The sequence below is a fragment of the Miniopterus natalensis genome, chromosome 2 (genome assembly GCF_054644295.1).
Source record: "Miniopterus natalensis isolate mMinNat1 chromosome 2, mMinNat1.hap1, whole genome shotgun sequence".
Classification (NCBI taxonomy): domain Eukaryota; kingdom Metazoa; phylum Chordata; class Mammalia; order Chiroptera; family Miniopteridae; genus Miniopterus; species Miniopterus natalensis.
In genome coordinates, this window is record NC_142082.1 from 180,114,353 (window position 1) to 180,130,220 (window position 15,868).

The 15,868-nt window shown below is 57.9% G+C and overlaps 1 protein-coding gene and 1 pseudogene across 1 annotated transcript; one reads left to right on the plus strand and one right to left on the minus strand.

Moving 5' to 3' along the window:
* Positions 1–2,051: 2,051 nt before the first annotated feature.
* SH3BP1 (SH3 domain binding protein 1) lies at positions 2,052–14,231 on the plus strand. The gene is made up of 18 exons (XM_016222572.2): positions 2,052–2,165; positions 3,334–3,382; positions 3,615–3,719; positions 4,822–4,898; positions 5,205–5,316; positions 5,408–5,484; positions 5,971–6,115; positions 6,563–6,631; positions 6,789–6,879; positions 7,312–7,457; positions 8,176–8,287; positions 8,638–8,719; positions 8,798–8,878; positions 9,605–9,721; positions 10,680–10,777; positions 11,107–11,272; positions 12,223–12,317; positions 13,735–14,231. The coding sequence occupies exons 1-18, from the start codon at positions 2,107–2,109 to the stop codon at positions 14,145–14,147; spliced, it is 2,094 nt and encodes a 697-aa protein (XP_016078058.1). The 5' UTR covers positions 2,052–2,106; the 3' UTR covers positions 14,148–14,231.
* On the minus strand, positions 9,009–9,109 carry LOC148093933 (U6 spliceosomal RNA; annotated as a pseudogene).
* Positions 14,232–15,868: the final 1,637 nt, after the last annotated feature.

A 15,868-nucleotide genomic window follows, 5' to 3' on the forward strand; every position in this document is an offset into this window, starting at 1 on the left:
ATACCCTAAAATGTACTCCTCACCTAGCCAAGAGGCACAGCAGCCCCACCCAGGCTGGACAGAGAAGTCAAGTGCCTTTCCTGGGGAGACTCGTAAGTCTGATTGGAGGGGAGCCTGGAGCTCAAGTGGCCTGATGATAAGGCTCAGGGTATTTCCACAGCAGCTGCTGCTACAGCCCACATGGACTGACCCCTCCGTAGGCTGGAACTGGGGCTCAGGCCTGGGCAAGTCTAGGAAGGACAGAAGGAGAAGCCAGGCCTTATCCTCAGGGACCTTCAGACCAGCTGGGGAAGTGGACAAGCCCAGACCCAGTGGTCCACGCTGCAGGAGGGGCTGAAACAGAGTGGGGACACCAGGTAGCCTGTAGATCTCCCAGATGGCAGGACAGTGGTAATCTGGTGTCAAGCTGCTGGCTTGGGAGTCTTCAGTTTCCTAATTAACACAGTAAGTTGTGCCCATTGCAGAGACAGGGGAAACTGAGCCAACACAAAGTTCTGGATTCTGGCCAGTGGGGAAGGTGGAGAGGACAGGACATTGCAACCCTACATTTTAAGAAACCAGGTCTACACTGGACTGTGTCTCCCTCCATGGAGGCATTCTTCAAGCCCTGCCCCCTTTCTAGAATCCCCTTCAAGGGACTTCCAGTTGGGGGAAGGGAGGTGAGTAAGAGAACCTTGCCCTGGGTCTCCTCATCCTGTCCTGAGCCTTTGATCTAGGAGCCTCCCAGCTTCTGGTCAGGATTCCACTCAGATGGGGGCCTCTGGTTCAAGCAGCAACATCTGGGGGTTCCCTCCTCCACCCCTCCCAACCCCTCTGGGGCCTGCCTGGCTCTCCCTCTGGGGAGTGGAGAGGCAGCCAGAGTCCAGCAAGTGCCCACTGTGAGCCAGGCCCCATGCTGGGCACTGGAACAGAGATGTCTGAGGCCAAGGTCGTGCCCTATAGAGAAGTGCCCGGTCTGCCTACTCACACAAGTAGGTGCTCAAGTAATCCTCAAACTGAACTGAAACTCCAGCAAATCAAAGTGCAGTGAGTGTGGCAATACTCTCCTCTACGCCCCTCCCTCTTCCCCCACACTGGGAGAGTGGGAGCTCCTGCAACCTGAGTGGTGCAGGGGCTCAGAGTAAGGAGAGCCTACTGCTTCCCAAAGGCTCTATTCTTGCATTTACTAGCAGCCGGTTATGGAGCACCTACTGTATGCCCACTCTGTGCTGTGTGCAGAACCAGAGCTGATTACTACTGAGTTTGGAGGGGCAGAGCAGCACCCATATCACTGCCTTACAAGAAAGAAGGGCGGGGACTGAGGAGGTTTGCCAGAACGGACTTGACAGATGGAGGAAATCTGTTGGTGCAGGGGCTGGGGGAGAGAGCAGGGTGTCAGGGAACTGCTCCGGGAGTGTTTGCTGGGGCTGGAGGGCGGTGGACACACCCTTTAAAGGGGTGAGGGGAGCAGGAGCATGCATGCTGGAGGAGCAGGCGGAGGTATCTTGTCTGCTCTTTCAGCCAGACAAGACCAGGACAGCTGGCTCATCAGGCCATCCGAGACAGCAAGCCCAGAGTTCCAGCGACTTGTCCAAGGGCACACAGCAGCAGGGTGGCCCCGGGAAGCCACAGCCCCCTGCCATTGTCCAGCAGGGGCGCAGGCACCAGTACGGGGCAGAGAGGTCTGTCCTTGGCCACTGTCTCCTAAGCATGGAACCCTCTTTCCCCTCTGAGAGGGGTGCAAAGGTCATTCACACCCAGGGCGCGGCAGGCACCAGGCGCGGGCTTACCTGCTGCCCGCCGCCGGGACCGGGTGAGGCGCTCGAGGGGCCGCGCACACCACCTGTGGGCGGCTGGGCGGCGGGCCCCCGACACGCTCGGACGGCCGCGACCGCGGGGAGCCGGAAGGCGGGGAGAGCGAGAGCCCGAACTCGGCGGGAGGAGTGACCCGGGGCGGGGCGGAGCCGCGGGCCGGGCGGGAGCGCGCGGCGGGAGCGCGCCGGCCCAGGAAGCGGAGAGCGCCGCCCACCAGCCCCGGCGCGAGCGCTGCGGGCAGAGGCAGCTGGGCCGGGGGCTGCGGGCCCTCGACCCCCGCCGTGACCCCGCGGCCGCCAGCGCGCCCCCAAGATGATGAAGAGGCAGCTGCACCGCATGCGGCAGCTGGCCCACACGGGCGGCTTGGGACGGTGAGTGTCCGCCCGTCCCTCTGCCCCGCGCTCACCCCCGCACAACCCGAGGGAAGGTGGAGCAGTGAGCGGGGAGGCTGCGGACGGCTGGACAGCCACCCTCTGACTAGCCAGAGGCCTGCCGCTCCTCCTCCCCTCCGAATGTCACCTCCACCTCCCAGCAGAGCAAGAAGGAGAGCCGCAGGCTTTGGGGGGACCCTTCTCCTGATTGGAGAGGGGTGCAGAGAGGAGCAAGGATGCTGAGTCTTCTCTGCCTCCATAGGCCTCAGAGTGGACGCTTCTCCCTGGTCTCACTTGTCCCCTCTGTACAATGGGGACAGTTAACCATCTCTAGTTGTCTGGTGGGGGGAGGGGCAGTCAGGGCCCCAGATTTGGGGGGAGGGGAGAAGGCTGGGTCCTGGCGTGGTGGGAAGGGCCTGTCCCTGTCCCACTGTATGCCCCACTCCCCCCAGCCCAGAGGCCTGCTTCTCTGTCTTGCTTCTGCTTCCCAGTCTCAGGTGGAAACATCCCCAGGCCTCTCGGTTCCCACCCCCAGCCCCTGAGCTGGGGGAGTGGAGGCCGGAAGTTTGGGGAGCTCCCCTGACCTGTCTTCTCTCCTCTTCCCCCTGCATTGGGTGTTTCCCATCTCTGGGCCCAGGGGAGGGGACGGGGTGTCCAGAGACCTGGTTCTGGTCTCACACTAGCACAGATGCCTGTGTGGGCCTGGGCAGTCGGGCCACCTTGCTCTGGGCCTGTGTCCCCACGTGTCCCCTGGCAGGGGCCCAGGACCTGCCCACCACTATAGTCCAGAGTCCTATGTGACTGACAGCCCAAGAGCCTGAGCTCACACACTTCCCTTTCTTGGGGCCGGCCCAGGCCTCCTCTCCTCAGGTCAGCAGAAGAGAGAGGCTGGGCCCTGGGGTGGCTCCCCCAGCCTTCCCTTTGGTTTCACCCGCCCTCTCTTGGGACTCAGCCCTGGGTGGAGGAGGAAAAGCCGTGTATCCTATTGCCATCCCCGTGGAATGTGCTCTGACTGGGATAAGGCAGGCAGGCCACCCAGGGCGGGCCCCAGCTGGGAGGGGTCCTGGAAGCACCTGTGGTCCAGGTGCCCTTTGTGGGGGCAGGGGGCTTCCTAACCTGGGCCAGCTTATCAGAAGCTCTCTCCCCCCCACCCACCCCCATCCCACAGCACCCCAGAGACGGAGACTGCTGAGTTCCTGGGTGAGGACCTCCAGCAGGTACATGCCTGGGCCAGCCAAGGGTGGCAAGGCAGGTCCATGCAGGCTGTCAACAGAGGGCCGGGCGGGGACGCCAGTTGGGGGCCTCTGTTGAGTCATACCCCAAGCTGTTGGCCATAGGGTCCCCAGGAGGAGGGAAGAGAAAGGTGGCTCCTGCTCTGAGAAAGAACAGGGCAGTGGGGAGGGGGGACAACAACCTCCGGGGATCTTTAACCCTCTTGCTCCCTCCCAGGTAGAGCAGCGGCTGGAGCCAGCCAAGCGAGCGGCCCACAATGTCCACAAGCGACTGCAGGCCTGTTTGCAGGGCCAGAGCGGGTCGGATATGGACAAGCGGGTGGTGAGTGGGGGTCCCAGGAAAGGGGGCCTGGCTCGGACACCTCTGTCCAATGGGGGAGTGAGGTCAGGGCTGGGGTCTCCCTGCCAGTCTGAGCCTCTGGCCCCAAGGGGGTGAAGTCTGCTCTTTCCCAAGGTCCCTATGTCTTCCCCATCCCCTTTTTGACCCAGCCCCCTCTACTCCAATCCCGTGAGCCAAGGCCAGACCTCTGACTGCACCCGAGCTTGTTCAGTCAGCCCTTAGAATGGAGCAGGCCCTCTCAACGGGGGCAGTCTATGAGGGCTTCTTGAAGGAAGTGGAATTTGAGCTGGATTTTGAGTGATACTCATCATCGGTATTAATCAACAGCCAGTATTTATGGACTGATGTTACTGTTAGTCTGTTGCTAAGATGTGTCAGTACCTTGCCTGGCTCATTGAGACAACAATGGTAGGAGGAGGCTGCCTCTATTAGCGCTTGTACAGATGAGGAAATGGAAACTTGAAGAGGTAAAGAGGCTCACTCAAGGTCACACAAGCTGAGATTTGAACCCTGAGCCACCTGACCAGAGCTGGTGCTCTCTCTAACTCTAGGTGGGAGTGGGTCAGGCATGTTTTGGAATCAGTCAACAATTCATTGTGGCCAGGGCTCTGGGAAAAGGGGGAGCAGTAGGAGCATGGAGGGTTTGAGCTTCACAGTGGCTGTATCAGCCATGTGCCCTGTGGCAGGGGAGAGCCCACTTTAAGGCCTACTTGCAGCTCCTCCATTCTCCCTCCAACTGTGACCTTGGCAAACTCCATGCCCTCTGTTCTTAGTTTTCTAGTCTGTAATAGGATTTGGTCCTTCCTTCCACCCCAATCAAGTGGCTTCTGGGAGCAGGGAGGGGACCCCAGAGGGGTAGGAGCTCTTTACATGGTCCCAAGGAGAGGTCACTCCCACCATGCCTTGTCGTCATCAGGCCTCCACTCTCACCTGTGACTGCCCCTCCTGGGTTCCCTCCTCCCCTGCCCAAGCCCAGTGCCTCAGTGGGGTTCTGCCCCCCAGGGACACACCAGGAAGGGTGGAGGGGAGCCCAGCAGGCAAGCACAGGCACTCGTGCTCACAGCTGCCCTGCCCCTCCCTGCAGAAGAAGCTTCCCCTCATGGCTCTGTCCACCACAATGGCCGAGAGCTTCAAGGAGCTGGACCCTGATTCTAGCATGGGGTGAGCACGGACAGAGGCTTCAGCCTTCCCCTGGAGAGACCAAGGAGGGATCTGGGCTGGGAGGGGGTCCAGGGCAGGGAGGGCAGCCGTAGTGGAAGGATTACCAGGCTTGGGAGAGTGTCTGGGCTGGGGACAGAGTCCAGGTCAGTGAGGGCTGCCAAGTCTGGGAGGGTGTTGGGCTCAGCGAGGATGAAGGAGAGACAGAAGGGGCAGGAGGTGATGGGGAGGAAGGAAGCCTCACCTGGTCTTTCCAGATTGGGGCAAGGGGCTGTAGGAGCCTGGGCCCACTGGGTGCTGTGTCCACAGGAAGGCCTTGGAGATGAGCTGTGCCATTCAGAACCAGCTCGCTCGCATCCTCGCCGAGTTTGAGATGACCCTGGAGAGGGATGTCCTGCAGCCACTCAGCAGGCTGAGTGAGGTGATGCTACCCCTCTGCTGGCAGCTTCCCCAGTCTCTAGCCCCAACCTCCCCAGCCCACTCACCCCCTCCCTCCCCATGCCCACCCCTAGGAGGAGCTGCCAGCCATCCTCAAGCACAAGAAAAGCCTGCAGAAGCTGGTATCCGACTGGAATACCCTCAAGAGCAGGTGGGAGCCACAGCACCTGGGTGGGGTCCATGCCTAGGTCAGCCCACGAGGTGGCCACAGAGCTTCGAGGCCCTTCCCACAATAGGAGGACACTGCAGGGCCCACTGGATACAGAGTGTATATTTGTGCATACATCTGGTCCTAGGAACACATATGGTGAGGGTACATGTGAGGGTCCTCTGTGCATGTGTGTGCACGTGCTTATGCCAGCTGGGGTGAACTCAAAGCCCAAGATAGCCATAAACAGTCTTCCAAGATCCCTAGATGGCAGGAGGGCCCTCACCCTCTACTCTGAAGTTGGGTGGTTGTGACCCCTAAGCCGACCACCAGGTGGCGCCCCCAAGCACTCATGGCCCAGGCCCAGTGGGGTTCTGGGGTTCGCATCTATAAATTCCAGAATCCTGGGTGGTCATGCACATGGAGGGGACACTTGGCTCTGGACATGCAATGGGAACAGTGACCACCCCATCTTGGGATCATCCCCAGGCTCAGCCAGGCAGCTAAGAACTCAGGCAGTGGTCCGGGCCTGGGTGGCGGCCCAGGCGGTTACAGCCACACCACCACGGCCACCAAGGTGGAGACGCTCAAGGAGGAGGAGGAGGAGCTGAAGAGGAAGGTGGAGCAGTGCAAGGTGCGGGGGCGCTTGGGCTTTTCCGGGTGTGTGGGGTGGCAGGGGTGGGCACTGTCCTCATTTCATAGGTGAGGAAACTGGAGCCCTGAGGCAATGTGACTTGCTCAAGGCCACATAAGTAGGAAGCAGCGGAGCCGGGGTTCACCAGGGTCTTGGTGTCTTTGCTAAGTGAGTGAGTGAATGAAGGGTGAATGAATGAATGGTCCATAACACAAGGCACTGTGCTAAGGGTATGGGGACACAGGTGGGGACTAGAAGCTGTATAAGCCCCTCGGGAGTTCAAGGGGTTTCCTGTGGGCTGTCCCCAAGGGCAAACCTTGGCAGAGAGAAGAGAGCTGGCTAGGACCCTCTGCACAGAGCCTGGGCAAGTCACTAACCCCTCTGAGCTTCAGCTTACCCTCTGGGCCCCAGCCTCACTGAATAAGCCCTTCCTTCTCTGTCCCCAAGGACGAGTACTTGGCTGACCTATACCACTTTGCCACCAAGGAGGACACCTATGCCAATTACTTCATAAACGTGAGTCCAAGATCGCTCCAGCCACCCAGAGTTCAGGGGTAGACATCAGAGCCAGAGACCCCTGAGACCCTCTGTTAGATGGTGGGAGGGAAGGGAGTCTGCTCTTGTGGACTCTGAGGGAGGCTCAGCTTCCCTCACTCCCCCTTTGTCCGCACAGCTCATGGAGATTCAGGCTGATTACCATCGCAAGTCTCTGAGCTCTCTGGACACAGCCCTAGCTGAGCTGAAGGAGAACCACAGCCAAGCAGGTGGGGACACAGATGGGCCCCGACCCCACACTCCTGGCCCCCATGTCTTCAGGCATGTTAAGAAGGTTGCACTCCATCCTGAAAGGCAATAGGGAGCCACAGATGAATTCTGAGCAGAGGAGGGCTCAATTAGATTTATATTAGAGAGATTGCTATGTAGAGGGTGGAATAGGGGGGAGCCTGTAGGACTGGAGCCAGGAGACCTTTAAGGAGGCAGAAGGGAAGTGATGGTGGCCTGGACGGGGGTGGAAGCAGTGGGAGTGGGCAGATTTGAGAGATGTGTTGGATGATTTCAGGACGTGTGGCATGGATGGTTGGGTGGGAAGTGGTACCACTGGCCAAAGCTGCAGTCCCTTGAGGATGTCGGGGGTGGGGTGCCCAGCTGCCCATGGGTGGGAGGACCTGGGCCACTGATCTGTCTCATCCCTGCAGACCCCTCCCCTTCGATGATGACCGCCCCCTTCTCCAGGGTGTATGGGGTGTCACTGGGAGCTCACCTGCAGGAGCTGGGCCGGGACATTGCCCTGCCCATCGAGGCCTGCGTCCTGATGCTGCTTTCCGAGGGCGTGAAGGAAGAGGTGGGACCCGCTGGGGCAGGTGGGGCGGGAGCACCGGGGCCCTCGGTCTGTCCCAAACTTCCCGCGTGCTGCCTATTCGGTGCCTTAAAACCGCCCTTCGAGCAGAGGTCCCTGGAGAAGGCGTGGCCCCCTGTTGCTGAAGTGGTACCACCTCCCGCTCAGTGATGCTCCTGGGGTCCAGGCTATCAGCCCTTTGCATCGAGGAATTTAATTATCCCAGTAACCCTTGGAGGGAGCCCTCAGTGGCTCCGTGTTACAATGGGAGCCGTAGGTCCAGAGGTAGCCGTGCCCAGCAGTCCATGAGAAGGTGGCGGCCACGCCAGGGACTCAGGTGCAGTCGCCGCATGCAGACTGCCCTCATCCGTCCTTCACCCCTCAGTGCTGCTAGTCCACCGGCTCCTTCCTGAGGACAGACCCGTAGGAGGCAGCGCTGCTCAAGACTGAGGCTTCTCCACATCCTGCAGGGCCTCCTTCCCCCTCCGCTCCTGGCCAGACGCCTGTCCCAGCCCCTCCCAGACTACCCCTTTGCTCCGAATCCAAGACCTTGCAAGCTGAGAGGATCCATGGGCACTGGTGTCCACTCTGCCTGCCAGACCAGTGGGGACACAGGCCCAGTAAGGGCCAGCCACCTACCCCAAGCCATGAGTGAGGCACGGCCTTCCAGTTGTCCTGTCCCACTCACCCTCCATGACCCTACCTGGTCCCTCTCGCACCCCAGGGCCTCTTTCGTCTCGCCGCTGGGGCCTCAGTGCTGAAGCGCCTCAAGCAGACGATGGCCTTGGACCCCCGCAGCCTGCAGGAGTTCTGCTCCGACCCCCACGCCGTGGCAGGTGCCTGCTCCAAGGAGCCCTGGGGGGGGGGGGCGTCCCCCAGATCCCTTCACCACAGCTGCCTGAAATGGGCCCATGATAGTTTGGTTTAAAGCCTGATACTTTGCTGAGGAGACACAGGGGTCCTCAAAGTGGGGTCTGTGGTGAACCCCTGAAATGTATGTATGCTTTTCTGAGAACAAGATACTAGCTTTCACCATTTTCTCTTAAAGGGCCCAGGGCCCAAGAAATGATAGACCTGGACATGTTAGTGTGAACGAGGGCCAGAGGCCCCTAGCAGATGGAGAGAGCTGGGTACTGGGGTGAAGGTAGAGGTTTGGGCTGCGACTGAGCTCACACCACCACTTCAGGTGCCCTCAAGTCCTATCTGCGGGAGCTGCCAGAGCCCCTGATGACCTTTGACCTCTATGATGATTGGATGAAGGCAGCCAGGTGAGGTGGGGGCGTCCCGGGGAGAGGAGGCTGTAAAGGTGCCACCCTGGGCTGGCTCACCAGGTCTGCTCTCCCCAGCCTGAAGGAGCCCGGAGCCCGGCTGGAGGCCCTCCAAGAGGTGTGCAGCCGCCTGCCCCAGGAGAACTTCAGTAACCTCAGGTGAGCCCCACGCCGGCCCCTGGGCCTCCGAGGCCTGCGTCTGAGTCCGCCTACTCGTCCTAAGCAATATTTTTGAAAACACAGCTTCGATGTACTAGTCACATTTTTATTTACTGTTATTATTATTGTTTTAAATATGGAACGCTTCATGGGTTTGTGTGTCATCCTTGCACAGGGCCCATGCTAATCTCTGTATCAGTCCAATTTTACATGTGCTGCCAAAGAGAGCACTGTACTAGCCTTTTTATTTTCCCAGGGAGAGGAAGGGAGAGGGAGAGAGAGAAACATCAGTGATGAGAGAGAAGCATCAACTGGCTGCCTCCTGCACGCCCCCTGCTGGGGATCGAGCCTGTAGCCAGGAATCGCACCGTGACCTCCCGGATCACAGGTCGATGCTCAACCGCTGAGCCACTCCGGCTGGACACTAGTCATATTTTTAAATACTTGACACTGAACTAAACACATACCTTGAAGCCACACCACCTGGCTTCAAATCGCACCTCCGCCACTGTGTGGCCCTGAGCTGGTGAATTGACCATTTTGTGCCTCCGCTAGAAAATACAGAGTATAACACTCCTTATTAAAAAGTTTTAAACCAGCCTATGTGCTGTCTTGGCCACGCTTTCGAAACCCCAGGCTAGGAAAGTTAGTGGTCTTGGGAGGTGTTGATGGGTGTTTGTGGCTGATGCCCCGCCCCTGGTCCAGTCTTACCTCCTGCCTCCCCAGGTACCTGATGAAGTTCCTGGCACGACTGGCTGAGGATCAGGAGGTGAACAAGATGACGCCCAGCAACATCGCCATAGTCTTGGGGCCCAACCTGCTGTGGCCCCCTGAGAAAGAAGGGTGAGAGGCCATGGGTAGGGGGAAGGTGGCAGTCCGCACCCCAGCTGTCTGCTGTTTGTCTTTCTCCTGGGCCTCCGTTTCCTCATCCTTAGAATGGGTTGAGCAGCTCCTATTATCAAGGCTGCCATGAAGGGCAGCCCAAAAGGATCATGGACCCCACAGGGCTTTGAGATAGCATTCTGGGTAATGGCGGTAGTGGGGTGCTTAGAAGACTGGGGACCCAGGATCTGGTTCTAGCTCCTCTACATCTCAGAGATGGGCCTTAGGAAGTCACTCTCTCAACCTCCCCTTCTTCATCTGTAAATTAGAAATTATACAAAGTCTAAGGATTTTTGCTTTGGGAATTCAGTGACCTAATGAATGGAGAAATGCTTTATAAACTGTAAAGTGCCATCGTAGGTGAGTGGTCGTTATTGTTCACCTGGCCATGGGTGGCAAAAGGATGCCATTCATTTGTTGAATGCAGTTATGTGGTCACGGCTGCCTAGATCCAAGAACCGAGAGCTGTGGTGACCGACTAGTGATGCCTGTTGTGCGTGAAGGGACAAATTTGGTGTGTGGTGACATGTTTGCCATCCACGGTGTCTGTTTTTGTTTGTTTTTTATGTTTTTATTGATTTCAGAGAGAGGAAGCAGGAGAGAGAGAAAGAGAGAGAGAGAGAGACAGAAACATCAGTGATGAGAGTCAATGATCAGCTGCCTCCTGCACACCCCCTACTGGGGATCCAGCTGGAAACCGGGGCGTGTGCCCTGACCAGGAATCAAACCATGACCTCCAGGTTCATAGGTCACTGCTCAACCACTGAGCCACACCGGCTGGGCATCTATGAGCTTTTGAGAACAGGGATTGGATGTGACTGATTGATCCCATTCTCCGGGGCCAGCACAGAGCCAGCCAGAGTTGGGGCCACTATGACTTCGCTAAATGATGACTCACTTTCACTCCCTTTTGTCCCAGGGACCAGGCCCAGCTGAATGCAGCCTCAGTGTCGTCCATCCAGGTGGTGGGTGTGGTGGAGGCTCTGATACAAAATGCAGACACCCTCTTTCCTGGAGGTGAACCCCCTGCCTATGTGCGCGTGCCCCTTCGTGCCCCCTGTGCCCAGCTCAGTACTCTACAGACCAGCTTCGGTCCCTGGCAGCCCCGTGCACTCTGCACGAAGCTTGGAGGAAGTCGCTTCTCTACTCTGAGCTTCAGTTTCTTATCTGTAAAACAGGGATGACCCTGCCTGCCTCATGGGATTGTTGCGAGGCTCCTGGGGGGGTGGGAAGGCAAATCATGGTCCATAGGATGTCCGGGAAAAGGGAGAGTGGTCCTGTTACTGGCGGAGTGGGGAGGCTGGTGGAGACTCTGAAAGGTAAGGCCTACTCCCTTCTACCTGCAGACATCAATTTCAACGTGTCAGGCCTGTTCCCAGCCCCCACCCCCCAGGACAAGGCAGGCGACAAGCCAGCTTCTGAGGAGCTTCCAGCCATTGCCGTGCCCACCCCGGCCACTGCCCCAGCTGCTGCCCCAGCCCCAGTCCCAGCCGCAGTGGCTACCAAGGAAAGGTAAGAACTCACGGATATGATGGCCCCTGTCCCAACCCCAAGATGCCCAGTCTGAGGCACCATCTCTCAGGGCTTCCAGTGGCATTTTAGGAAATGTAATTGTTGTATTTACATCCCAAATACCAGGTTCCCCGGGTTGGAGTGGGTGGGGTGGAGGCTCTGAGGGAACATACCTCTCAGCCTCTAATGCGTTTCCTTGTTCATTGTATGGCTATTTGCTGAGCACCTGCTACATGCCAGGCACTGTTTCAGGCCCTGTGGATGTAGGGAACTGGAGGGCTGGTCACTGTGGAATTCGTAAACACCTTCCAGTCCTCTTTGGTCCCTGAAAGCTGGAAAGCTGCGCTTGCCGTGCACGGTGCCTCCGTGCCAGGCAGGGATTGCTCAGCTGTCACAGGCTACCGGGGCCCCGGCCATGAATTTCTTCCGATGAGCGAGACAGATGCTGCCCTTAGAGCATATGTTCTGGGGGCGAGGGGAGAGAATCAACAAGTACCCCCCAAAAAGGTCAATGTAGTGTCAGGCAGGGGTATGTGCTGCAAAAAACAGAGCAGGAGAGGGGACCAAGGGGAAACAAGCAGAGACCTGGAGGGAGCCAGGAGGCCTCCTCTCTGCTACTTGTCCACTCTCTGCTTCCAGCGGCCGGAACATCCCAGAAAGATCACAAGGAGGCTGAGAGCTGAGGCAGAGGGAGGCCCTGCTTTCTCCCCCTCCCTCCTTCCCCCAATCCTGGCCCCATAGGGGGCCACAGACACTGTCGCAGAGTCACATAGCGTCCAGGGAATCTGGGTGTAAACCCTCGGGGGCAGGGGGCAGCCTGGGGACGGATCCCAGGCTTGGCCACAATGTGGGGGACCCAAACTCAGCCTGCTGGCTGGGAGTCTTCCCAAGATCCCAGGAGACGTCTGGGAGATGGCAGGCTTGACCCTGACCCTCTTCTTCCTTCACAGGACAGAGTCCGAGGTGCCCCCCAGACCGGCCTCCCCCAAGGTCAACAGGAGCCCCCCAGAGGCAGCTGCCCCAGCGGAGGACATGGCTCGGAGGAGTGAGTTGGCCGTGGGAGAAGGGGGACAGAGGGTGGGTGGGGGCGGGCAGTCCAGACTGTCCCATGTTTTCAGGCGACCAGGGGAGGCCGGGGATCCAGGCGGCTAGGAGCCAGTCTGCTGCCTAACACTCTGGGCTGAGTCCAGCTCTGTGACCTTGGGCAGGTGACTTCACCTCCCTGCACCTCAGCTTTCTCCTCTGTGGACAGTAACTGCATCTACCCCGTAGGGCTGTTTGGAGAATTAAATGCTGCTCCCTAGCTCATGCAGCAAACGCTTGCTAAAGGTTGGCCATCATGAGCGTGGGGGGCAGTGAGGTCCTCGAGAAGCCCAAAGGTCACAGAGTGAAGAGGAAGGACAGAGTCCTCAGGGTAGTGAGGGAGGGGAGGCAGCAGGGCTGGGGTGGGAGGGGACCTGGGGCCTCCTTCTGAGCCCTTTGGTACACGCACCTATTGAGTTGGCCAAAAACCAGGCAGGTGAGAAGGCCTAGGGTTCAGGTGTGGAGTCTGCCCGGGTGACGAGGACCCTTGGGAGGCCCTGCCCAGACCTGGAGGCTCTGAAGTTTTCCACCTGGGTGTACAGCGTAGGGGCAGGAGTAGATGGAGCAGCTGCAGGAGCCTCCAGGCAGCAGGAGCTGGCGGGTCACACAGGAACCTTCCTGCAAGAAATGAGCATCTAGCCACCTTTCCTGGACTGGGGGCAAGTGAGATATTTGCTCACTTGAGCACGAATTGACGGATTGTCACAACATCCCTTGAGCTGGGACCCACATCTGGTCGTCACATCAGCCCTAGGAGGTTGAGGCGTACATCCCATCTTGCCAATGAGGAAACAGCCCCCAGGGGGCAAGTGATTTGTGCAAATCCCATAGCGGGTGGAGGCAGAGCTAGGACCAGAGTCCAGATCTCCTGGACCCACCCAGCCCTTTGACTGACTCTGGACAAAAGAATTGTGCGGCGCGATCTCTGAGCTGGGGTGGGGTAGTTCTGGTGGGCTTCTGAGAGGAGGTGAGCAAGACCCAAGTGTCAGGAGAACAGGCAGCATTTCTTAATTCGACAGGAGTGTGCTGAACATCTACTCTGTGCCCAGCACTGCGCTAGGCAGCTGCACATAAGATGGCCACACTTAGTTTACGTTCTAGTGGGGGAGACAAGCAATATTCAAGCAAAATAAAAACTGGCAAGATAATTTCAGAGGGCAGAAAGTCCTGTGGGGAAAAAAAGAACTGGAAAATGTGACAGGGCAGGGAAGTACTCTAGCTGAGGAGGTGTAGCGAGGCTTGAGTGATGAGGAGCCAGCCATAGGAACAGTATCCCCACAGAAGAAAGAGCCAATTCAAAGGTCCTGAGGTTGAATCAAGCTTGGTGGGTTTGCCATAGGTGATATAGACACCTTACTGCCCCCTTCCTTCCTCTACAGCCAAACGCCCAGCACCAGCCCGGCCTACCATGCCACCCCCGCAGGTCTCCAGCACCCGCTCCTCCCCTCCAGCCCCACCTCTGCCCCCTGGCTCTGGCAGTCCTGTGACCCCTCGGGCTCTGCCCCGCCGTCTGGTTGGCAGCAGCCTCCGGGCTCCCACAGTGCCACCCCCATTGCCCCCCATTCCTCCCCAGCCTGCTCGGCGCCAGAGCCGGCGTTCACCAGCCTCCCCCAGCCAGACCTCCCCGGGTCCTGCCTCCTCCAGCCCAGTCTCTCTAAGCATGGCTGCACAGGTAGACCTGGGGGCGGCCACAGAGGATGGGGGCACCCCTGAGGCTGTAGGCAGCACCCCCACTCCTGCAGCTATGCCCCCTCAGCCTCGGCCCAGGAGCCTTGCCTCAGAGAACGATTGAACTAGTGGCTCCTCCCCAACAGCCCTAGTGTCCCCTCCCTCCCACCTTGTCCTCCCAGGACACAGCCCTCACCCCTCCTAAGGGATGGGGGCCTACCGCCTTTGCCTACAAGTGCCTTGGTGCCTGCTGGGTCAGCCCCCACGGCAAAGAGGACTCAGGACAGTCCTCTACTTCCAGTCCTGTTCTTCTTGGATCCTCCCTGGGCTTGGGGGCTGAGCCCACTCCCCACTCTCCAGCAAGGTCCCACGGGAGCCACCAGAAGGAAGGAGAGCTTGCCTGCTCCTACAGGACTTTGATTTTTCTCTTGACAACATGTTTTTTGTAAGGCAGGTAAATAAATTATTTTGGACAAAACTGGAGCAGCTGCCCAAAAGATAGCTTTATTTTCTGTACTCAAAATAAAGAAGCCACTTTCATAAAGGGGGAAAAATGACCTATTCTTTGCCTCCTGTCCTTCCTGTCTGAAATGATAACAGCTGAAGTTTTTAAGCACTTCCTCTAGGCTACACACTGCTTTTCTGTGCATGATTTCCATTTAATCCTCTCCCTGGAGAGTAAACCCCCTGACCTCTTACAGGTGAGGAGACAGGCCGAGAACATGACCTTCCAAGGTCACACAGTGAGTGAGGCATGGACCTGGGATTGGGACCCAGGTCTGACTGACTCCAGAGCCTGGGCCTGTCCCTCACATCCTGGGCAATTTACTTAATTCCTCCATGTTCTGGTTTCCTTATCTGGGAAACCAGGTTACAACTTCCACCACAGAAGTGTTCTGGTGATTAAATGAGACACTCCTGTAGAGACCTAAGCACCACCCTTGCACACAAAAGTACCCTATGAGTGATGGTTGCTCTTGATGCCGGGTCCCCCATCTGCAGTGTTCCTAGAGAAGGCAGGGAAGGTGTACCCAGGAGCAGGGATGGATCTGTCTGTAAACCTTCCCTGAGGCTGCTCTACCAGACCCTAGGCTAGGTCCCTGACACAGCCGTAGATGCTCCTGGGGACAGGCAGAACTGATCATTACAATCAAGTATCATGACAACTGGGAGCCCATATTGTAGTGGGTCCGTATGGTGGAGGTCAAGGAAAGCTTCCTAGAGGAGGTGATATGCAAGGGGAGTCTTTGAAGAGCTGGCCAAGTAAAAAAGTCAGGGAAGAAGGAAGAACATTACAAGCCATGGAGACCACCTAGGCACCTGTGACAAAGGCCACGGCATTGGGGAACAAAGTATCTGCACTTAAAGGCTGGGTTACCAGATGTGGCTTTGCCCAGATCTCTGGAGCTCCTGTTGCTTCTGGCGGTCAAATAGGTCTTCAGAGCCTTCTCAGACATCCCTCCCCAAGGGGGGCCTTGGCATCCTGCTCACCCCATCACTGCCCCAGGCAACTGGCCACTGCTGCTCACCCCATCACTGCCCCAGGCAACTGGCCACTGCTGCTCTAGCTCTTTCTCTCCCTGGGGTGGTTGGTGACAGGCTGCCTCTGGCCCAGAGCCTCTCCACTCTGGCCTCACAGTAGAATCCTTGGTAATTCAAAACAAAGAAACCAAAAACGCCAGGCTACACCAAAAACAATTAAAGCAGATTTTCTGGGGTCCTACCATGCATGGGTATTTTTAAAAAGAATTTGTCAAGTCATCAGACTTTACACTTAAGATCTACACATCTTACTGTATGTAAATTATATCTAAAAATAAGTGCTCCAGGGGACTGCAGCACAGC

Coding starts and splice junctions, on each gene's coding strand:
- SH3BP1 (XM_016222572.2), top strand. CDS start 2,107: ATGATGAAGAGGCAGCTGCACCGCATGCGGCAGCTGGCCCACACGGGC. Junction 8,288..8,637: donor CGACCCCCACGCCGTGGCAG/GTGCCTGCTCCA, acceptor CCACCACTTCAG/GTGCCCTCAAGTCCTATCTG. Junction 11,273..12,222: donor GCAGTGGCTACCAAGGAAAG/GTAAGAACTCAC, acceptor CTTCCTTCACAG/GACAGAGTCCGAGGTGCCCC.